This window comes from Lissotriton vulgaris, chromosome 7 (assembly GCF_964263255.1).
Source record: "Lissotriton vulgaris chromosome 7, aLisVul1.2, whole genome shotgun sequence".
Taxonomy (NCBI): domain Eukaryota; kingdom Metazoa; phylum Chordata; class Amphibia; order Caudata; family Salamandridae; genus Lissotriton; species Lissotriton vulgaris.
Genome location: NC_141695.1, coordinates 898,931,452 through 898,955,809, shown reverse-complemented (window position 1 = coordinate 898,955,809; position 24,358 = coordinate 898,931,452). Strand labels below are relative to the sequence as shown.

The window sequence follows — 24,358 nt, the reverse complement described above, 5'->3', positions numbered from 1 at the left end:
GCACTCTACCTTGTGGGATACACGGCCTATAAAAGGGTAATTTACTAATAAATTGGTGGCTTTTACCGATCATAAATGGCTTATTTTGACAGGTCGCAGTGTAGGCTTTGCACTGTTAAAGTCATGCTACAGTGGTAAGAAGCTGGGTGAAGCTGCACACAAGGAACAACAAAACATGGGTGGGGTAGAAGAACACCAGCTAGAAAGCAAAACCGAGTGTGAGGAGGAAAGGAGTTTGGTGGGGAAAAACACACAGGAGAGCTCTTGCAACATGAGGGAGACAGCAGCACTGAAGATGAGAGCAGGTATTTTGAAGGGAGAGAAACGCACAAGGGAAAGATATGGAAATCATATGTACTCTCATGGAGTGCTTAACTAAAAAGACAAAAAAAAAAAGGAAGCAGTGGAAGAATAGAAGCCAATTAGTTAGAGAAACGATAAAGAGGCAATGCTCCAGGGGAAGGTCAAACGCAAGATGGACAAGGAAAGCCTTTTAGTAAATTGCAGACAAATAAGAGTGATAATAAAGGCAAGCAATAGGTAGGCTGTAAGCTCCTGCAAGTTGTTGGCAAGCCCACAATGGATCGTTTGCAACCAGATAGTGCAGTCTGGAAAGTTGACCTAAAAAAAAGTAACAAACAAAAAGTCAAGCAAACAAGCTTCAACATAGGCGTCTGGATTTGAGGGAGTGGGAGCAAGGCATGGGGGAGAGAGTAAAAAAAAAAAAAAAAAGCACATGCACTCCAAAGGAGTACTAAAGGCAAAAGGGAAAAATGTAGTCCCCTGAATGTGAGCAGCTGAGGCTTGCAATCTAAAGGATGGGAAAGAAGCATAGTTCTAGGACAGAGACCGGCTGAAGAAGGGTGAGAAAAGCCATTTAATAAGAGACACAAGCAAATGAGAGTGACAAGAAAACCAGCCAATGGTAAACGGTGGGCTGGCCTTAAAGCACAATAATGTCCACAATAGGTCTCCAACAACAGCGTAGCTGTCTGTTGGAGAGACCTAAAAATTAAGCTTCCACTTCGGACTCGAAGACTGTCAATTTCACGGAGGTAAAGCGCTTGGGTTAATCAAGAAAAAGCAATAAAGGGCGGGGGATTAATCCATCTCACTCTGGAGACATATTGAAGTTAAAACAGACAGTAGCTCCCACTCACTATCTTAAATGCTTTTTTCGTAGGCATCACCTGTATTGGAATCCCTCTACACTTTATTGTAGGTCTATAGTTCCCTTTTCCTAACAGTGTTATATATAATTTTCCCATATCATAAGTGTAGAGCAAGCTAATCAAACAACTGTACATAGTATATGCATACAACTTTTATATATGCAGTATAGGGAATTCTCTTTTTTGCACTATGCAGCTTGTGGTGTTCGGCTCACTTTCTTCTTGGTCAAAACTCGTTTCTTCCCTCAATTGTTTTTAACTTCCTTAAAAAAACAAGCATTTGCAATGCAATAGGTCTCGCATTAGGAAAGTTTGAGCTGTTGGTATTGTAAATGACAAATTTTATATTTATCTGTTGGTTTTGAAAATACCAAAATTAATAGCTTTGTCATTTACAATGCCAATAGTTTTAACTTTCGCAAATGTGACACCTATAGCATTTGTAATGCAATATGTGTTGTATTTACGTGACTTAGATGTTGAGTGCAGTGTAATTATGTGGCGTGTAATTATGTGGCACTGAGTGGTATTTGGAGTGCATGTTGCATTGAGTGCAGTGTAATTATGTGGCGTGTAATTATGTGGCACTGAGTTGTATTTGGAGTGTATGTTGCATTGAGTGCAGTGTAATTATGTGGTGTGTAATTATGTGGCACTGAGTTGTATTTGGAGTGTATGTTGCATTGAGTGCAGTGTAATTATGTGGTGTGTAATTATGTGGCACTGAACTGTATTTGGAGTGTAAGTTGCATTGAGCGCAGTCTAATCAGTAGAGTGTAATTATGTGGCGTGTAATTATGTGGCACTGAGTGGTATTTGGAGTGCATGTTGCATTGAGTGCAGTGTAATTATGTGGCGTGTAATTATGTGGCACTGAGTTGTATTTGGAGTGTATGTTGCATTGAGTGCAGTGTAATTATGTGGTGTGTAATTATGTGGCACTGAGTTGTATTTGGAGTGTATGTTGCATTGAGTGCAGTGTAATTATGTGGTGTGTAATTATGTGGCACTGAACTGTATTTGGAGTGTATGTTGCATTGAGCGCAGTCTAATCAGTAGAGTGTAATTATGTGGCGTGTAATTATGTGGCACTGAGTGGTATTTGGAGTGTATTTTGCATTGAGTGCAATGTAACTATGTGGCATTTAATTATGTAGCACTGAGTGGTATTTGGAGTGTATGTTGCATTGAGTGCAGTGTAATTATGTGGCACTGAGTGGTATTTGGAGTGTATGTTGCGTTGAGTGCAATGTAGTTATGAAGCATAATTATGTGGCACTGAGTGGTATTGTGTGGAGTGTGTTGCATTCAGTAGAGTATAATTATGTGGCGTGTAATTATGTGACACAGTGGTATTTGGAGTGTATGTTGCGTTGAGTGCAGTGTAATTATGTGGCGTGTAATTATATGGAGTGTATGATGTATTCAGTAGAGTGTAATTGTGTGGCGTGCAATTATGTGGCACTGAGTGGTATTGTTTGGAGTGTATGTTGCATTGAGTGCAGTGTAATTATGTAGCATATAATTGTGGCACTGAGTGGTATTGTGTGGAGTGTGTGTTTCTTGTTGTTTATCAATTTCATGTTACGCAATCACAATCCGGCCCTTGAGTCCAGGCTCCTTCCTGCTAGTGAGATAGATCAAAAGAGACTTCTTGACCGTGCACAGACAGGCAAAGGGAAAAGAACACAACCCTTCTGAGATGCAGGTAGGTTACGTTTTAAATAAATACTATTATTGTGGCGACTCGTTACACATTTTTGCCAATACTATTATTGCATTGCGAATTTGAGGGTGCCTACCGCTGTTGCCCCCAAAAGAAATCACCGCCGCAGCCCTGCTCCGTGAAAACCGGAAGTCGGGCACTTTTGGCCGAGACGGGGGCGGGGCCTGCAATCCAGCAGGAAGTTCCGCCCGCCGCCGCCGAGGAAGCAGTGAAGCCGGCCGACTCCGACCAGCGCTGCAGAGGAGACACGGAACACGCCGAAAGAGCCCGGTGAGTGGGAGGGGAGGGGGGTGTACGCGTGTGTGTGTCTGTTCGAATGTGTCTGTGTGTGTGCACGTGGGTCTGCGTGTGTCTGCGTGTGTGTATGCAGTGTGTGTATGCAGTGTGTGTATGCAGTGTGTGTATGCAGTGTGTGTGGCTGGGTATGTGCGCATGCGTGACTGGAGTGTGTTTGCGCAAGGGAATGAGACACGAGAGGGGCAAGGCGACGTGCGCGCCCACGAGGTGAAATCCGCGTCTGCGCTCGTGCCCCTCTCGTGTCCACTCTCCCAAATACGGGCAACATTAGTTGTCTTCGATGACAGCTTGCAATGCTTCGCATTGCAAGCTACGTCAGCTCGCCCTAATGAGTAGGAACCAATCCATGAAAATGCTGCAAAAAATAAACTTTGGGCATGCCAGTCTACTTATTGCATAGGCCTCCTTCTAGCAACAAATCAAGGCCTTAGTAGAAGCTCTGGGTGTGTATTTGCCCTGATAGTGTCGAGCAACAGTGGGTAAATAAAATATTCAGGTTTCTTTAGCCCATTCTGCATCACCAACAGAAGTGGAAGAACACTTAAGGTAGCATACACAAGCAACAAGCAGGTAGAAGCGGACTCTTCGGGCGACAGTGATGGAGGGTTATGCGGAATCTTTCAGCACAAGAACAGAATGGAAAATAAGCATATTTAAAATACAAGCATTTCTTTACACAGTGTCAATATGCAATGCTCAGTATATACGGTGCTTTGCTCAGCTAATAGTATTTTGCATAATTATGTTTGCATGACCCCGTGTTCAGTGTTAGACAAGGGTCAGTTCTAGCAGTTTATAAATCAGTCTTATTAGTTCACTCACAACGTGCCAGTCTCCAAGATCCCAAACAGAAGAGAGGATACCTACTAGATCACCAAACTGCCCTTTATTTCAATTTCAACCAACTACAAACAAGAAAGAGTCATTCACCAATCGTGTGCCCTCTCCCAAGAGGTAGCTATTTAATCACCTGAAGCAGTCAACAAATGGAAGGGCAGATGCATACAGACAAGATAAAGAAAGCAGGAAGGCACCATACAAAGTAGATTGCACAGCAAGTGACACAGCAATATGTAAATCCAACATACTGGCATGAATCAGCAATTATAAATAATTTCAAATTGAGGATCAACTCGTCCAGTTGTTCACACTGCAGACATCAAATTATCGCCCATTTACATCCGCCGCAGGGGCAGGCACCTAGTGCCGACAATTTATACTCCCCAGGGGCTCATTGGCAAAAAAATGCCATCAACACTTTTATACAAACTTCTTCTTTTTTGTAGGCAAGGGGTGGAAAAGACAACACCAGGGAGCCGAATAATGCACTGTCCTTACCAGGGCACATGTGGCCAGATCAGCCTCCAAGTGAAGCCCCCATCAATAATCAATCCCAGGCAATCCATGGAAGGGCTGAAATGCTCAGGAACCCCAACAGATCAGCCCCCCTCTAGCCATCCCGGTGCCCATAAAGCCATCATTGTTAAGGGGGAAAATCATCAAATTTCTAGCACAGGCCAGTTCTCTCCTGCAAAACATTCTGCACGCTTTGCCTATGTAAGGGTGGGTAGGTGTTTTGCCAAGTAGACCCCGGCCACAGGATCAAGGTGTATGGAGAAGCCTTCTCTTTCATCGAAAAGAGGCTGCCCCCTAGTCTCCTTTGCATTTATAACTGCTGTTGATTTGCCTCGGATGACATCATTATTTGGGGTGAATGGGATGCACTCTACCTGGCAGCCATCACTTGGCCAGCCAATCTGCATCAACTCGTAGAGGAACTAATAGTGACCCTCTGCCAATTGCAGGGTTCGCATTTTTAAAGGGAACTAAAAGAGGAGTTTTGACTAACCTCAGTCCCCAGTCTCCCTCTCCGACTTAGGCCCCCCACCCCCCATTAAAAGTTATGTTATTTCACCTTAAGTCATAACTCCAGATGAAATAACGTAAATCTAAATTATAAGTGTTTCAGGGCCCAGAATTACTGGGTCTGAAAACACTGGTGCTCTCACAGAAGCTGCATAGGCTGTGCGGCAGGCAACACCATGCCCAGCCCCTGTTCACCATTCACACATACTTCACGGAGATCTGTTGCTAAACCAGTAGACATAGAATATCTCCAACCCTGATTTGCAAGGAGAATCCTCCTATCCAGCCGGTGTAACAAAAGCCATCTTGCAGGCATATTTCACCCACAACAGGCAAGAAGACTTTTCTCTCAGAGAATATTGTCATAACTCACAGAACGAAAAAACATAGGATGAATGGCTACAACTAGGGATTCCAGAATCTGGAATGTCCCATATCTGGTTATGGTTCAAGAGTGTGGCATGTGGCCATATATGATGGCGGTGCTCAAACGAATGGGGGTTGGTCCACGGTTCCCATCTTGGCTTAGTCTCCACTACACAAAACCGCAGGCCCAAGTTGTTAATGCAAGAGGCAACGCACCTTTCAGCTTCAACGGGGCAGGGGTGTCCCCTGTCGCAATTGTTTTTTGCCATAATTCTCAAACTGGTGGCTGCATGGATTTGGAAAGATCCTAGAATACGTGGGCTGCGCTCGATAGAGGACTGGGAAGATAAGAAACTGGTTAACGCCGACAATGTCCTCTTATATGTTGCGTCCCCAAGGGGCTCCATAGCCATAATACTAAATATCTTCACTACATTTGGCCGATATTCCTTGTATACCATCAACTGGATTAAATCAGTGGTGTTCGTCCTCTAAGGTATGCCGCCAAAATTACAGCTGACCTGTGAGGCACAGGTGGCTACGGATAATTTCCGCTACTTGGGTATCTTTGTCACAACTGATCAGGCCCGGTTTCATGCAATCTCCTGCCCCCTCTGGAGATAATCAGGGGTGATGTCCGCCACTGGCGAGCCCTTCCGCTTTCTCTTCCTGCCAGAGCAGCACTGTTTAAAAGGATGGCATTGCCAAGATTTTTATATGTACTACAGAATACGCCCTTTTTGGTTCAATACTCATATTTCACCTAAATAAATAGTGAGGTGCGCTCACTGCTGTGGGATGGGGGTCCGCCAAAGATTGAACTTAATAAACTGACCCGTGGATGGTACGGTGGGGGAAATTGCATTGCCACATATCCAGATGTATTATAGGGCAGCTCAGATTGTAATCGTCAATCAATGGGTCCACCAGTCGTTAACAGAACCAGCGTACCAAATGGATAGACTGGTAATGCAACCAAGAGGGTATCTCTATGCACTGTACACTGACCCACGAAGACTCACGCTTGAGGGTCCCACAGCGGTGACGGTTCGTCAATGGCATGAGACTCTCTCCAGATTAGGATGGAAAAAAAATGTCACCAAAGCTACACCACTCTGGGAATCACAGCAACTTGGGACAGCAGGTATTAGAAAGAGTTTCACCCAATGGGACTTGATCGGAATTTCCAGATGGGGTGATCTATACACAAGCAGTGGAATGATCTCCTTCGAAAACCTACAGAAAACATACGGTCAGTCCAAGACGGAATATTGCCGATATCTGCAGACCCATCATGCTTTACAGGCGGCAGTGCCCAACGGAACTGTACTCCCGGAGTCGTCGCCTCTGGTGTGTAAACTCCTCGAGGAACATCTCTCCAATAAAAGCGATCTCACTAACGTATAAAAAGCAAATCAATAACTTACCTGACTCACTCGTAGTGCTGAGAATCGCTGGAGTGTGGACTTGCAGGAGGATAAATGGTCAGAGGGACTGGCCTCTCCGAGGGTGGTAGCGACAAGGGCCCGGTTCCTACTAGTCCAAATCAAAATATTACATAGAATATACATTTAATACACCACACTTGTGAAGATGGGTCGTAGGGTGGAAACCACCTGTAATAGGGGATGCGGCGAGACAGAATCCTTCTACCATATTATATGGCAATGTCGAGAGATTCAGCTCTATTGGCAGGCAGTAGGAGAATGTATGTCGGGGTGATGGGCGAATTGCTCCGGATATCGCCTAAGTGGTGCCTTCTGAATGTATGGGAGGACACAGACCTAGGGAGTGCAGACCGAACTTGGGTAACTCTGGGCTTTATGCTGGCAGAAAGAAACATAGCTCGCCATTGGGGCGCCTCTTTCCCGCCACTAATGCAGGACTGGAAAAAAAAAAAAAGACATGGACTGGTGCATGGTGGCGGAGAAAACGGTAGATACGCAAAGAGGCTGCCGGAAAAATTAGAGGTAAATCTGGGACAACTGGAATGTATTTAGGGGGGAGTCCGTGTGCGCCCCCGGTGGGGGTTACACTCCTTGCCTTGGCTCAAGCAGAAACAATCTGATGCTGCCAGTATTCCAGGAAATAAGAAGGGTGGAGGCCCTGCGTTGCCTGGGAGCAATGTATGAGGGTGGAAGTGATGCCAACACTCAATTGTGGTCGTAAGTTTGATGATGTACTGCCATTATTTTGTCGTGTTACAATAAAAAGATAATTAAGGAAAAAAAAGTGTGTGGTATGTGCCTGTCAAAACATATACTATTTAGATGAACTGATTGCAGGCAGAAGTTAGAAATAAAGTCACAAGCAACAGTCTCAGCGAGGCTTTGTGTACCAAAGAAGGGGTCAGCAATGACTTCAATTTTTTTACCAAGAGCTTTGGGAATCACAGATGTTTTAATTACCATTGAACTGGAGCTACTCTGATTCGTTCAATCCTTGTAATCTGTAAAGGGAGTTTCGGAAATGTCCACACCATGTTTTTACTGTGGCTTGATAAACGGGTGAATTTGAGAAAAGGCTTCAGGGAAAGGTGGTGTGCGCGCTGTGTAGAAGCATCGGGAACGTATCACCTGTATTTACTGAATTGCTAACCCCATCCTACCATTTTCCCATTTCATGCGACCTATCGCTGTGGTTGTTTGCGGAGACCCTGTCTGGAAAACAGACAGTATTGGCTGTGAATTAAAGCCATTTCTGAGCGCTGTCGCAGCAGCTTCCGGCATGTGGGAAAAAAAAGACAGGCGTCTCACACGGTCATTTCAAATGTTATTGATTACAGCCTGTCGAAATGGCTGTAATTGGGAGGCTGGCAATGTCAGACAGCACGGCAACCAAGCCCCGAGACGAGCGCTTATAAATAGGCCTGCCTTCGCCCATGTATGCAGACTTGAAATTTGTCACGGTTTTCTCGATGATAACAAAAAGACTTGCAAAATGAATGTACTCTAAACAGCAATACATTGATCAAATCGTGTGGTCGACTAGTGCGTGGTTTATCCACATGAAAACAAAGCAAATCTTTGCAAACTACCAATGTGATGCACTGCCTATCGGAACATGTTTTAAGCTAAAGTAGATTCGAAGCTCGATTCGTTTTAGGGCATTTTTTTTCTTCATTTGGTCACACGTCGATTCACTTGTGCAAGACTATTTGCCACAAAGCAAGGAGGCACTTCGTTCATAAAGAATGAATCTGGTTTTGAACCAACTTCGAGGTTTGAACTGTTTTTAGAAATGGAAGTTGCTTGAAGAATGGACCACGAATGAATTTAACTTATTCCTCTAACACCCTACATGTATAATTTATTCTAAATTGTTATCGCCCAATCATGAAACACACCTTTGAACATTCTTACTGTTATCAGAATACTAATGCACTATTTATTACTTCAGTGCAATGTTTGGCATACACTGCTGTGATCGGCCAGGGATTTAGTAAGATTAGGCAATTTCTTGTTTGAGAGGTCATCTAGTTTCCAACTAATATTTTAGGTGTCTAACACAGAAAAAAAATCAGAGTATCCTATGTTTATGTTCTAAATTTCTGCACTGATGTACAATACAAATGGAACGTGTGAATAAGATTTTTAAGTTTGATTTGCAGAGATCAGTGCCCCATTTTTAATCTTTTTGTGCGCAGTTACCAACATCAAAATTAACAGCAGGGCGGTTCGTTCTCAAAATCCAGACGTCAAATATGTGTTTCTGTCACAAGCTAGAATGTATTGTGGGAAAAATTTCTGCATTAACTATTAAACTGAGATTGGATACTATATTTTTAAAACCATCCTTGCAGAGTTGGAGGAAGTTAGGGGCTGTTCTTATCAGGCCCACCATTAAAACCCCTAGACTTCACATTAACCATAAGGTTAAGAACACTGAAATAATGTTCTTGGTAATTTACCCGAGTGCTAAAATAGCCTAATATCATACCTATTTAAAGATTCCCTTGATTATTATGGGAATGTTCCAAAACGCCTGGTACAATTCCTGTGCGAGTCCATCAAAAAAAGCCTTTCTGTTTGGACACTTAAGTAATTGACAAAAAGAACCACAGTTAATAATTGTCTCAGTTAATGATCAGCAATGAATGGTGATTTGACACATAGGGGGACCCAGCCTCCACATTCAAAAAATGGGCAATGCAAGAAGTTTGAATGTTGAATTTGCTTTGGAAGGGAAGGGGGGGGCAATAGATCCCACACTCCACTTAATTTCATATGAAAAAAAGGCACTAGCAAAGAACTGAGATAGTTACAGAGACTAACTAGAAAAAAGCATCTGTGGGTCTAGAAAAGACAACCAGGTAGAGGTGTAAAGGCAATTTAAACAATGCAATGTGATGGGGATCTATTGGCAGGTGATATGATGTCGGAAATTGTGCTAAAATCATTTGGGGGCATCTACAAAAAGGATATAATCAGTTCAGTTATGCAATCACTCCCTATGAGTCGGAACTGGAGGAGCTCCCTGACTTTAGTACTTTAGAGGCAAAAAGATTGACTGGTGAGCTGAAAGATCATAAGATAACATGGATCTACTGCCAACTTATCATTAATACGCCAGACTCCTATGATCTGCCACCTCATGCTAGGGAATGAGATTTTGATCACCTCTCTGAAAAGGACTGCATGGAGGCAAGGGTGTCCCACACTAGAGTCTGCCATCGCATCATGGTACCAACTAAGCCAACTTAAGTATCTATACTTAGTGTACCTCGTCCAGAGGGGAATTCCAGGAATTGGGGCTCAGTGCCCAGAGTCAAGGGAAAAATAGTCAACTTGGACCAATTAATACTCAATCCAGAATACCACTAATATCTGAAGTACTAGCGGATAATCAGCGTTAAATGCGTAGCTGGGTCATGCACATATAGAACCATGTCATCTGCCTTTAGGGGTGTAGCCAGAGGTTGTTGGCAGAATCATTGGGATGCGTCCGCATGCCTCTGCTTTACCACAAATGCTAGGTGCTCAAATGCCAAAGTGAATAATATTGGTGACAGTGGGCACCCTGGTCTTGCTCGCTGCTGATTCAGAGTACAGCAATTGGATTCATCGCAGAAGAGCCTGTGGCATTCCTGGAATGGAAAGTAAATTAATAAATGCAAGAATTTAGGGAGCACCACCATTTTGGTAACTGCAACCCTTCCAGCCAGTGACAATGGCAGTCTCGTCGATGCCAGCAATCGGTCTTCTAACCATGTCATGAGTCCGCCATAATTGTCATCCCTGAGTTTGCCTATGTCCCTGCTGGGACAAACTCCCAGGTAGCGGACTAATGCCTCAGACCACTGTAAAGGGTACTCTGAAACAAAGGGTTGCGTGGCTGGAGTGAGTGGAAATATGACCGATTTAGACCAGTAGATGGTTAGTCCGTCACATCCGCCAAAGTGTATAATTTCCCGAATGATGGGAGCAATATTAATTTCAGTGTCACAGATGTATAGGGTACAAGGTCAGAATAGGGGTGGTGCCTCCCAGACCATCAAGCAAATTCAACTCAAATAGAAGAAACCAAAAAATTGTTCTGTCTATTGTCTTTGATTTGACCTGCTATTATTTCAATCTTTCACCCAGGTTATACACTCTTATGTATCACGCCTTTATGTGTGACTTTTACGTCATTTGTTTGAAATGAATCACGGAAGCTTTTCATGAATCACAGCATTTTTTCTTTGCTTGTTCATTTTATTTTTTTTATGGAAATTTTTAAACAGAATATGCAATACATTTACAGACATAATAACAAGAGACAAAACTTCTAAGAAAAACAAAACTGACATGACAACATTTCTTGGATACATGTAAAGGATTCATCCAAAAGATAATATACAGCAAAAATATCACCACAACTTAAATACAGTTCATGGTTTAGTTTGCAGGCACGCAACAGAACATATACAGTTGCCTGCCTGGTGTCTGAAAAGTGTTATCATAGGGACCTTTGCCACTTGTGTCCTCTTATGTGTAGTGATAAACACGATTGTAATTGGGGTCAGAACATGAGTCTATACCATGGTGGGATCCCGGGTTCTATCCTGCCCTGAAGAAGACCTTCCCCGAAATAAACCACAGGCCCATCTTTGAAGGTCAAAACGCATTGGCGCAAATATAAACGGGGCCAAAAGCGACCATAAATTGATGCAGTGCATGCACAATAGTAGTGCACCACGCGAGATGGAACCCGGTATCGCATTCTGGTATAGACTCATGCTCTGACCCCAATTACAATAGGGCCCAGTAGTAGTATTTATCACTACATATTAAAGAACAAATTAAAAAGGAGGCAAACTTACCTAATAAGCGTTTGACTTTACCCTAAAATGTTGCACTTTAAGTTATCCACTGAATTTGCTGCCATTGGCTTGTAATGTTTACTATATGTAAAAAATGTGAGGGGCCAGCTTCGAGGTGCAGCAAACAAACAAAAATCCAGAAACCTGATGCTCCCACTGGCGCCCCTTTGGTGGAATGTCATTGTAGGACCCTGCCCACATAGCTCCTTGGAAAGGATGCCCCGTTCAAAATGATGCCATTACCCAGATTTCTCTATGCACTCCAAAACACGTCATACCCAGTTCCCACATCCTACTTTCAGGAAATCAAGAGCACAGTCTGCACGTTTCTCAGGGATGGGAGACAGGCACAAATCACCACTAAAAAACTTATGAGAGGCTGGTATGATGGGGACATAGCTCACCGGATATGCAAAAATACTATTGGGTGGCACAATTCAAAGTCATCACTGGGTCCGTTTCGCAATGGAGGAGCCATCGTATCGCCTAGGCAGGCCATGCAGCCTGGGGGTTATTTCAGGGCCATCTAAGCGCAGATGCATACTGCACCCTCAAACCCTACCGCAGTCATGCTCACCATCTGCCACAAAAAACGACATGCTTTGGGTTTGGGGATAGGATTACACAAGCCTCGCCACTCTAGGACACTGTACAGCTGGGAATCCTAGGGCCCACCAAGACTTTGACAAGTGGGATCTAATAGGCATATCCAGGGTGGGAGATCTGTGGGTGCCGGGCGATCACCTTTGAGGATCTGCAAAATGAATACCAACAGTGCCTCCCACTGAAACCCATCGCTATTTGCAGATCCGGCATGCATTGCAAAAGGCGATGCCAAGGCGTAAGGAGCTCCCTGACACGTCACCACTAGAAGATAGACTGCTGCCGATCACATGACCAGACGGGCAATTTCCGCACCTATCGAAAATGGATTATTAATTCTCCTGATGCTCTAATGCAATTGCGAGAGCAGTGGGACCAAGACATTGAGGGCCTAGAAGATAATGAATGGCCTGAGGCCTTGCTATTCATGCACTGTGTATTGAGTTAAGCAGTCCTTTTGTACAAAAGGACTGCTTAACTCAATACACAGTGCATGAATTTTTACTGAATATATGCGTAAAGTTTGTTTTTTTACTATTTAATTTGCATTTATGTTTTTGAGCGATAACGAGAATAGGATCCATGCTGTATTAGACTAGGGACCGCTCAAAAAAATGTTTTTTTACATGATAGGATACCATTTGTTGTGAATTTTACTTGAATGTTTTTTACCTGAAAATAAAATATTGAGAGAAAGAAAACTATCTTAGTGTGGAGTAAAAATTAGTGCCTATATAACCTGTCAGTTCAGCCAGTTTTATAATACATTATCAGTAGACCAGTGGGTCACTAAGCTGCAGTACGACACAGAAAGGAATCTTGTCTTTGTTATTACTTTGATACCCAGTCCTTTCTGGTTTATCTGGGAAACTCTCTTCTTTGAAGACAGATTCTGACTGGTCCATTATGCACAGGAGTTCACACGCATGCACTAATATGTAGAATACAGGTAGGGCATGGACTGCATTATGTCACAGAAACAGTGGCCAGATGGGTACGTTTTTCCACGTGCTCTAGAATTGTCAGATACTTCAGCAATACTGGGAGTCAGCTAATGCCTATCTGAATGAGGTGTGTGGGAGCGATAAAGATGCTCCTGAAAAGTGGTGCTTGCTGATTTGTTAGAGATGCAACGGACCTCTCTAGAATGGACAAACTATGGATGATGGTGGTTATGGTGGCCAAACGGAATATAGCCCAGCTATGAGGGGCTGCATCGGTACCGCAACTGAGTGACTGTAAGAACGACATGAACTGGTTCATGATCACGGATAAAGTAGTCTATGAGGGCAGGGGGTGTCTGGGGAAATGGGCAAAGATTTGGGGAAAATGGAATGACCACTGGGGTGGGATTTGCGCCCCCAAGTGACAGAATTGGTTTTGATGTCGGGTTACAAGAACATTATGCCTCATTTCATCTACTATTTTATTAATTATCCATGGGATTATCCATGGGGGAGAGGGTTTGGGGGCGGGCTGAGGGAAGTTTGGCTTTGTATGACAGTGTTGAGACGCTACAGTACGTTGTGGTTTTAACGTCCTTATTTGCTTTAATTGCAATAAAAAGGTTCTTGAAAAAAAGAAAAATCCAGAAATCAACAGAAACGTAATACGCAAGAAAAGTATTCAGGTTAAATTATTACTGCAAACAGGTATGCACATATTAATTACAGATTAGTCCAGGGCAGCTAGTTTTAGGGTGGGGGTCACTGTTTTGAATATTGTAATATTGCAAGTCTTCTTGCTATTTACCACAGTAACTTCAGCAGATATGGTTTTCATTTACAGTTGAAGCAAGTTAAGGTGTAAATAGCCTATCTTAATTGTCTTGGCAGACTACTAAAGACTTTTGCTATCTCCATTTTCAGTGATATGCCTCCAAATATGGAATGAGCCAGTAATGGATGAATAATTTTATTCAGAGCAGACGTAGCTGGAAATGGAATAAATCAGACACATTTTTTGAGCTTTCATAATGATGGCTTTCTAAAACACACACTGAACTCTGTCTGGGACTTCATGATCTGCGGCCACCCTGTTAAGTTAGATGTCATTTATGGCCATTTTTCATGCCACTATAAGTGATACGGTTAGCTCTTTAGATCATCTGTATATTCTGAATAGGTTTTTCGACAGACTTAAAACATGCAGCCATGCAGTGTATAGACAACAGTGCTCCCTGTATTACTCATGTGTGGTATACGACTGTTAACGTGGCGCACATTTTTGACAAAGCATTTAGGTGGAAGCTAAAGAGAACATCCCGATTCGGAGACACTTTGACGAGGGCATGCTGAGAGGGGCAGAATACATCCAGTTGAATAAAAGATTTTCTATTATCAAGATGTTGGTTTTATCATGGTAATGCATAGGGAATTCATATATTATTCAGCAAAAATAAGACTAGAATTGCGAAGCACTTAGATCTATTCCAGGTGGGCCCAATTGTAATGTCAGACAGGACTAATAATTCAGGTTTTGACTGGTGATGTTTAAACAAAATGTTGATTGCTTATCCGTATTCAAGACAAAACAATAGTGGCTGGAGTTTTAAAATATTCCAATGAAATATCTTGTGAATTTGACACACTTTATACATGGAGAGGACCCAAGTTATCACCCTACCACAGAATGCCCGAATGCTCTAGTCACAGCCTTACTAGTCCAATTTAGGCTCCCTTCAATGGGAAGGTGTGGGATATTTGTATGGGGAAATCAAGCTTTTTAATGCTTTGCTGGAAAAACCACATCAAGAACACTCATTTATTAGATTTTAAACCGATTTAAAGACCAGCTCGTCCATAAAATATTTCTCAAAGCTGGTCTGTGAGTAATGTTCTAATGTCAGCTGAACCTCTAGAGACATGTAAACTTACACACTATCCAAGTGTGCACTCTCACCCTTTCCAGGTCTGTTATCAAGTTCCACATCTATTCCATACATTTATTTTGTTAATTTTTTTACTTCGCACAGAAATCGATTAGATAATTCATTATTACATCTATCAGAAATGAAAATGCAATCCTGGAAAGTCACTACCTCTTTGATGCACTTCAGAACCTGGTACATTATTTTATGGAACAGTGAAGCAATGGAAGCTGCGAAGGGCAATTCTTAAGGCATTCAGTAAATTGAAAAGTCTTAATTGTGGATACATAAGCTTGGATGGGTTTAGATTCAGCTTCGACTCGACATTAGGGTATGCAGAGCCCAGGTCCAGTTTAAGCAAGAACTTAACACCTCCAAAACATACAAATAACAAATCAATGTGAGGTGAAGAACGGGAGTCCACCCAGATTTCATTGTTAAGGATCCCAAGGTTAATGCAGACCCTCAAGTTGCCATTTTACATGTGCGCCACTATTAAAAGGGAAGCCACAACAATTCACTGGGCTCAGTGACAACAAGATCACACATCTTCTTCAGTTCATACTCTATGTCGTCTCTCGAACTAAAAAGGTACAATCCTCAATGTGTGCCTAATTGGTTTGTTCCCATGTTTAAACTCATATTTCCCTAACTTTGAAGTAAACACTTTTTCAAAATCTTTGCCAACCAGCAGGATTTGTTCTTTAGCACTTGGTCTTAGTGTCATACCAAACAACCCGTGGGGATAGGAGGATGAGTATTTGATTAAGCTAGCAAACCACAGGTGTACATATCACTGAACTGCTTAAATCAATAAAACGTTGCTACCCACATACAAGCGTCACCAACAATCAGTAAGTAAATATCAGGAGTAGAGGGCAGTAGGCACGTTGCTGCAAGGTTATAGGTGTCTCCAACAAGCAGGAAATAAGTCCTAGAGGTACATAGAACAATTGGAGATCAAGGTGAATATCACTGACCAGTCGTGACAAGTGCGTTATAAAAACACAGAAAGGAATATGACATCCCTATCAAAGATTATGCCGACTCTTTGACGTCACTAGTCACAAACAGGGTATGTACTTCATTCTCAGAAGTACTCAGCACTGCAGGATTTAAAATTAAGCAAACATATAAACTGTTCGTTAAATATTTTCAAGTCAAGGAACGACCTGCGCCTGACAAAACGTTTTTTAAATCAATTCATATAAATAAATAAAGCGCACACGAAAAGCATCAGACCTCAATTGAAAACTATAAGCAAGTCAAGGTTAGAGCAGGACAACAAAACAGCCAGCAGAGAAAAACAACTAGGTTTGGGAAGCTCTAATATCGCTAACACATTTAACATAACACTACGCAAATGAAATGCTGCACAAAAGCCCAAAAAATAAAACAAACACGATAATCGGAGTGCGTTGAAATAACAAGAGCGCATTTACTAGGCTCAGCTGAAGGTGAGAATGCTAAGAAGCAGAAAGCCAGCAAAGTCCAAGGGAAGTCAAGAGGCTTGCCGCAACATTTCACTTTGAAATGTAAGTAGTCACCCTGGGATCTGTCCAGCGCAATTTTTAGGTCTCGCCTGAGCCAAGGCGCTTGCGCATTGCTCCGGCGAGATTATAGTAAGCGGAAAAGACAAGTCTACCAAAACGGCTGTGGATCGCATACAGTTCATGTGATCTATGCGCGTGCACACCATCACCAGCCACATAACACACCACCATTTGTCTGTGCCGCTCTCCCGCCCCCCCGCGTGCACATCGCGCACCACCATTTGTCTGTGCCTCGGCATCAGACTTCAAAGGCTGCCGCTCCCCCGCCCCCGCCATAGCAATGCCGAGAGCTTGTTTCTGGACGAAAGTGAAAGCCTACCAAGCTTGTTTACAGTACCCTTGCTCCTCAAATGCTGTTGCTGTGTTGCCATCTCTCTAGGGACACTCAGCTTGAAAACACTCGACTTGCTAGCTGCACTGCTACATCCGCTATGCTTTGCCTCTAGACACGTTGATCCCTCACAGACTGTGCTGACTCTGCCCCTCTGGATTCTGAAACTGACCAACGCAGTCACGAAGCAGTCTCTTCTCTCTGTCTTAGGATGTCTGCCCTGCCACTATTTACTTCGGACCCTCACACCTCCTCACCCTCACCTCCTCACACCACCTCACCCTCACACCCCCTCACCCTCACACAACCGCACACACCCTCACACCCCCTCACCCTCTCAACCCTCACCCCCTCACACCACATCACTCAGGAACACCACCACATCACTCAGGAACACCACCACATCACTCAGGAACACCACCACATCACTCAGGAACACCACCACATCACTCAGGGACACCACCACATCACTCAGGGACACCACATTACTCAGGGGTACCACCACATCACTCAGGGGTACCACCACATCACTCAGGGGTACCACCACATCACTCAGGGGTACCACCACATCACTCGGGGGCACCACCACATCACTCAGGGGCACCACTCAGGGACACCACCACATCACTCAGGGACACCACCACATCACTCGGGGACACCACCACATCACTCGGGGACACCACCACATCACTCGGGGACACCACTCAGGGACAACACCACATCCCTCAGGGACAACACCACATCTCTCTTTCACCTTTCTTCATGGCAGGTCCCAAGCGGTCCATCTCTCTGGTTTCTCCGCTCCCTCCCGCTTGGTCACCTGTGGGGTTCCCCAAGGTTCCTCCCTGTCCCCTCTCCTTTTCAATCTTTACATCTACCCCCTTATCATTTCTCTTCTGGAGGTGGGGGTCTCTGTGTACAATTACGCGGATGACCTCCAGCTCGTCTTTGATCTTTCCTCCCCTTCTGTCTCTCTGCCAAAGCTTTGCTCTACCCTAGTTTTTATATCTGATTGGATGAGCATCAACCATTTGAAGCTCAATCTGGACAAGACAGAGCTTGTCCTCACGGGTGGTTCCTCTAACCCTTGGTCCACGGTTCACTGGCCCCCTTCCTTTGGTTCCCCCCCTTCACCGGTTTCCTCAGTCCGAACCTTGGGCATCAAGGTCAGTCACGACCTGTCTATGCATGCCCAAATTAGCTCCGTTGTATCCTCCTGCTTCTTGTCCCTCCGCCTCATCCGGAAGATCTCCCGGTATTTCTCTACGGGCGCCCTTAAAACCATAGTCATGGCTCTCATCACCTCCCGCCTTGACTATGGGAATGGCTTGTACGTGGGCATACCCGCTTATGAAACCCGCCGCCTCCAGGCCATTCAAAATCAGGCAGCCCGCCTCATTCTTCGTCTCCCTAAATCTGCGCACATTACCCCTGCCTTCAAGTCCCTTCATTGGCTTCCTGTGCACCTTAGATTCTTCTTCAAACTGGCCTGTTTGGCTTTTCGGGCTCACATTCACTCAGCCCCTCTCTTTATCGGATCTCTCATCACTCCTCACGTCCCCAACCGCACTCTCCGTTCTTCCTCTCTTTCCCTCCTGCACATCCCCCGTTTCCGTAAATCCAGAACAGGGGGCACCCGATTTTCGGTTCTGGCCCCCCGGTTCTGGAACAGTCTTCCTCTTTCTATTCGTTCTATCCCCATCTTATCTCACTTTCGAAAAGCTCTTAAAACTTTCTTGTTTTCCCAGGCATTTCCTGGTTAGCCTCCCCGGTTCCCCTCTGTGAGTCTGGTCAAGTCCCTAGTGCCAGGAAGCCGCTTGGCCGCAGCGCGCTGTATTAAGTTCTTTTTCCATTTCCATTTCCATTTCTCGGGGACACCACCACATCACTCTGGAACACCACCACATCACTCGGGGCCACCACCACATCACTCGGGGACACCACCACCACATCACTCGGGGACACCACCACATCACTCGGGGACACCACCACATCACTCGGGGACACCACCACATCACTCGGGGACACCACCACATCACTCGGGGACACCACCACATCACTCGGGGATACCACCACATCACTCGGGGATACCACCACATCACTCGGGATACCACCACATCACTCAGGGGCACCACCACATCACTCAGGGGAACTACTCAGGGACACCACCACATCTCTCAGGGACACCACCACATCTCTCAGGGACACCACCACATCTCTCGGGGACACCACTACATCACTCGGGGACACCACTACATCACTCGGGGACACCACCACATCACTCGGGGATACCACCACATTACTCGGGGATACCACCACATCACTCGGGGATACCACCACATCACTCAGGGGCACCACCACATCACTCAGGGGCACCACCACATCACTCAGGGGCACCACTCAGGGACACCACTCAGGGACACCACTCAGGGACACCACATCTCTCAGGGACACCACCACATCTCTCAGGGACACCACCACATCTCTCAGGGACACCACCACATCTCTCAGGGACACCACCACATCACTCAGGGACACCACCACATCTCTCGGGGACACCACCACATTTCTCAGGGGCACCACTCAGGGACACCACCACATCACTCAGGGACACCACCACATCACTCAGGGACACCACCACATCTCTCGGGGACACCACCACATCTCTCGGGGCACCACTCAGGGACACCACCACATCACTCAGGGACACCACCACATCACTCGGGGACACCACCACATCACTCGGGGACACCACCACATCACTTAGGGGCACCACTCAGGGGCACCACCACATCACTCAGGGACACCACCACATCACTCAGGGGCACCACTCAGGGACACCACCACGTCACTCAGGGGCACCACATCACTCAGGGGCACCACTCAGGGACACCACCACATCACTCAGGGACACCACCACATCACTCTGGGACACCACCACATCACTCCGGGGCACCACCACATCATTCCGGGGCACCACCACATCATTCCGGGGCACCACCACATCTCTCCGGGGCACCACTCAGGGGCACCACCACATCACTCTGGGACACCACCACATCACTCTAATACACCACCACATCACTCAGCCCAACCACATCATCACTCAGCACTACAACAGCACTGTCCTTGCTTGCTACCAACAAGCATTGCCATAGCCAATAGGACTCGCATTAGGAAACTGTAAGCTATTGGCTTTGTGAATAACAATGCTATTAATTTATATATTTTAAAAGCCAACACATATTTAAAAAAATTGTCATTTACAATACCAATAGCTCACACTTTCCTAATGCGAGACCTATTGCATTGCAAATGCTTGTTTTTAAAGAGTAAATGTTCTCCCATTAGTGAGGATGACTGGTGTTGCGCATGCTGTAAGAGGGTCAACATCATCACAAAGAACAGCCAGATCACTGAGCAATGGCTACATATGAATAAGCCAGAAAAGAAATGAGTAGCTCAGACTAATGTTGGTTAAATATTTGGTGAGCACCAGTTTGAGTCTTTCAAACTTTAAAATCTACTGTATCTCATCTACAGGGTCACTTCTGCCAAATTTCTTATATACATAATTGAAAACTGTTGTAATATTGACTCAAAAAATTATCACAGGCACACAATTATATTATAAATTGATAAAACGTCACGACATTGATGTTGACAAAATCGGGCAGAGGTGTTGTACTTCATTTTTGTTCACTCAACTTGGTTAAACGAACAAGCGGTCAGAGCTCTAAAGCTGCCCCTGTCCCATGAGCAGGTAGGTCATCCAGTTTGACTCGTGGGACTGGTCTTGGTTTTCGTAAATGGATAAAGGGACTACAAATTACAATGTGGAACGGAAACACTGGACTGGTTGAGCTACTTAAGCATGGAATTCAGTAACTTGAGAGCTCAGAAAGGCTAATTAAGGAGCCTCTATAAAGATCGTAATGTTGCATCTGCCCTTTACACATTATGAACACACGTGCCCCAATACTTAATCTCGTTACATATCTTTACGGAGACAGTAGTTCTTTACTGGACCTTTCCTTTTCTGTTATGCATACGACTGCGCCATACAGTCGAGGAACAGCCTAACAGACACACAGACTTTAAAACTGCAAGATTTACCTCCATGGATGGGCAGTGGTGCCAATACCACGCCTTTGGTCTCTATTTTGGGCGAGTCAAGCCCATAGCGCCCATCAATCCGCAAATGCATGGGACTACCGCCTGGAAACAAGAGGGTCACATTCACCACAGCGTTGTAATATTCCACATTCGGGTTCTCTGCTCTTGCCTGCGGGATCCCCAAGAACATCCACAGTAGGCACACAGACAAGAGGCAGTACGAAGGGCGTAGAAGAAACCTCAGATTCATTGTCAGTAAATAACAGTGCGAAGAATTCAAAGGCAAAAAATCCCCCCTGTGAGGGGCTTTGGAAAGCCAAAACACAGAAGTGTCTAAGAAAAATCCTCAGGTGACGTAAGAACGTTTTATGTTTTAAAACCGAACATACCAATTTCCTGTTGAACTTCACATCTTATGCTCCATGGCACAAAGGTGACCCCTTGCGGAGGCTCGAAATTAGCCCAATGTCTTCAGTGGTGTCAGAAAGATCAACAATGTTCAAAACCAAATGTTATTAAGTAAAACAGGTTGCAGAAAAAACCTCGGCAAGTGGCAAAGAAATATAATTTGACCATCTAAACTCGGGGAAAGAAACCTTATGTACATCACATTATCCAAACTGCTTTAAAACGTATTTTCATGTTTGAAGAATGGCTTAGCCGAGAGCAACAACGTTCAAAATTATGAAGCAGAAGAAAGCAATCTTGGTCCAGGTAGAGATACATCATTTGTTCAATGGCGCTGACAAGAGAACCATGATCTAGTACTGAAGGTCTTGACTAAAGGAAAAAACATTTCTTCTCCGCTAAACATCTGTCGTCTATTTCCAATAACGTCCGTGAAATCAACCTAATGTCCGCTGTCTGCCGTTAATCTCTTAACAGATGTCGTCTGCCCGTAATGTCTGTACTTCCCGGTCGCACAACAACCGATTCCACAGCTAAACATATTATGGGAGTCGGCTGACAGTGGGCGGGACCCGTGATGTGTAAAATAGTCTAGGATTGGAGCAGTGGCAGCTTCTCGGCCAAGAATTAGAGCATTGGCGGCTCTGCAGCCAACCATAGTGCATAGCACAAATTCCGAATTGCTGATTGGATGAGAAGTCCGCACATGTCTCTCTCGCAGTCCTTGAAGTGCTGCTGACTCCGCCCCTCGATGGGTGTCGCACTGATAGGAGTGGGCTGGGGTTTGGCTAGAGGTGCACGTGAGGCGAGAGACAGTTAGGTTCTGGGTGCTATAAACCGTTCTCGACACGGGCAGGGCGTGTTGCTTCTGCCCGCTATTCTGGTTGTAAAGACAGAAGAACGGAGGGAGAAAGGAAAGAGGCGGAGATAAGGCAACGCGAAGTAAGGCTGACCGTGGGTGGTTGGAGATAGTTGCCTCCTGGTCTGCTGGCGGATGACAGACGGGTTTGTTCATGTCTGCGGCTGAACAAACAGAATTTGTTTACGCTGTCCACACCTTGGGGCTCCAGTTGGGCCCTTTACTGTTAAAGAGGTCCGTAGCTCGAGGTATACGTTTTGGCAGCATATGGCCCAACATAATGACCACAGGTGGTCGGTGTGGGAAGTAACAGTTTCTATCTACAGAATCTGTTTGAAAAAAGTATTTTAATGTTGGTGATATTTGAAAACATCATTTTTTTTCTGTATTTAGTTACTGCATGATCCTCAAGGGTGTTTGGAGGAAATGGGTGACAAATTGTTAATATTCGAACACGCTAAATAAAACTGAACATAATGTTTTAGTACCCGCGCCATGCATACACACACACAGACGCATCATGTTTTATAATTGGAGCTTTTATTATCCAGAGCGCCGGGAGAGCCACTGTTTACGTTGGCGGGCAATCAGCACTCTGAACATGGCCACCCGCCAATATCCCAGCATGTTCTGCGTGCCGCGCCCAACAACTAGAGCGCAACACTACATATCTCCCTCCTTTACAAAGAGGAAACAGGTCAGGAGGGGAAGGGGGGACAAGGGAAAAGTGGGGTACATGTAGTCTTAACTTGATCTTCATGTCAAAGTTCTCAAATCTCTTTGGCAACTTGACCGGTCTACCCACTCTTGTGCGTGGGTGCGTCGGGACATTGTCCACTTGGTATCCGTTCATGGGGAGACTTCCATCTCTTATATCCTCAAACAATCTCGATGTTTCACCTGCACACGTACCCGGGCTCTGGGATGTTGACTGACCGGCTTCATTCATGACATCGTCCCCATCCGGGGTGTCCAGATCTTCGCTATCTTGGTTGGACATATTTGGGCTTTGGTTTGCTCCTTCCGGTGCTTGTGCTGTCTCTGGAGAGCTGCTTCCCGCAAGGGCGGTGGATTCTGTTCCTTCCACGTTTTCCTATCTCATGATCCGGTTGCATCTTGCCATCCTGTCCTGGGACCATATTTTCCCATCACTTAGCAAGGCCGACCTTGCGTAGGGATCAACTACTTGTAGCAGTGGGCTGAACTTACTGTCTCCTTTCCTATTTAACACCGCTTGTTTCACCCTTACCCATTCACCTTTTTCCAGGGCGACTTCCTTGACAATATGTCGTTTGTTGAAGTATTCCGTGTACAGATCCTGTGCTTTTTAGGTCGAGGTAATATCGGCAGACCGGAAGTCCGAGATTTATTGTCAGTAAGAGGGCTACTTTATCCCTCCCTTTTTTTGCTCTCCCTCCATTGGATGGCTTCCTAAACGGAGGCCAGCCATTGGAGGAGAGAGCCGTCCCTCCGAATAGGCTCCGTCTTTTTTGGATTTGGGGGCATACATTTTGCTGTTCTTTCGCCAGTGACGTCACCCGTCACTCAGAACAACAAAACACACGCCCCGAATGCGAAAATTACCATGCTTTCTCCGAGGTATTTCTGCTTTGCCTCGGAGAAAGACGGTGGTGGTTTCCAGAGCTGCTCTGCTTGTCCCCCCTCCCTCCGCAGCTCTCCTCTCTCCCCCTCCCCCTCCGCCCGCAGCTCTTTTCTGTCCGGCTCTCCCCCCCTCCCTCCGCCCGCTGCTCTCCTCAGTCCCGCTCCCCCCCTCCCTCCGCCCGCAGCTCTCTTCCGTCCCGCTCCCCCCCTCCCTCCGCCCGCCTGCTAAAAGGGGTGAAACAGACTGATTCGGGGTGGACTTGTCTTGTTTCACGTTATTCAGCTC

General features: G+C 45.2%; 1 protein-coding gene across 8 annotated transcripts in view; it reads right to left on the bottom strand.

Annotated features, from left to right (window-relative positions):
* The window catches only part of RNF130 (ring finger protein 130), an 839,118-nt gene extending 816,940 nt beyond the window's left edge, over positions 1–22,178 (bottom strand). For 4 of the 8 annotated variants that reach the window (XR_015297545.1, XM_086931329.1, XM_086931328.1 and 1 more), the window contains exon 1: positions 21,204–22,178. Coding sequence is in view for 6 of the 8 variants with exons in the window: in XM_086931329.1 (XP_086787455.1) it covers positions 21,204–21,453 (250 nt within the window). In the remaining 2 variants the exon portion in view is untranslated. The remainder of the gene's footprint in view (positions 1–21,203) is intronic. The other 4 variants (XR_015297544.1, XM_086931327.1, XM_086931326.1 and 1 more) reach the window with 1 other exon arrangement.
* Between the last annotated feature and the right edge of the window lie 2,180 nt (positions 22,179–24,358).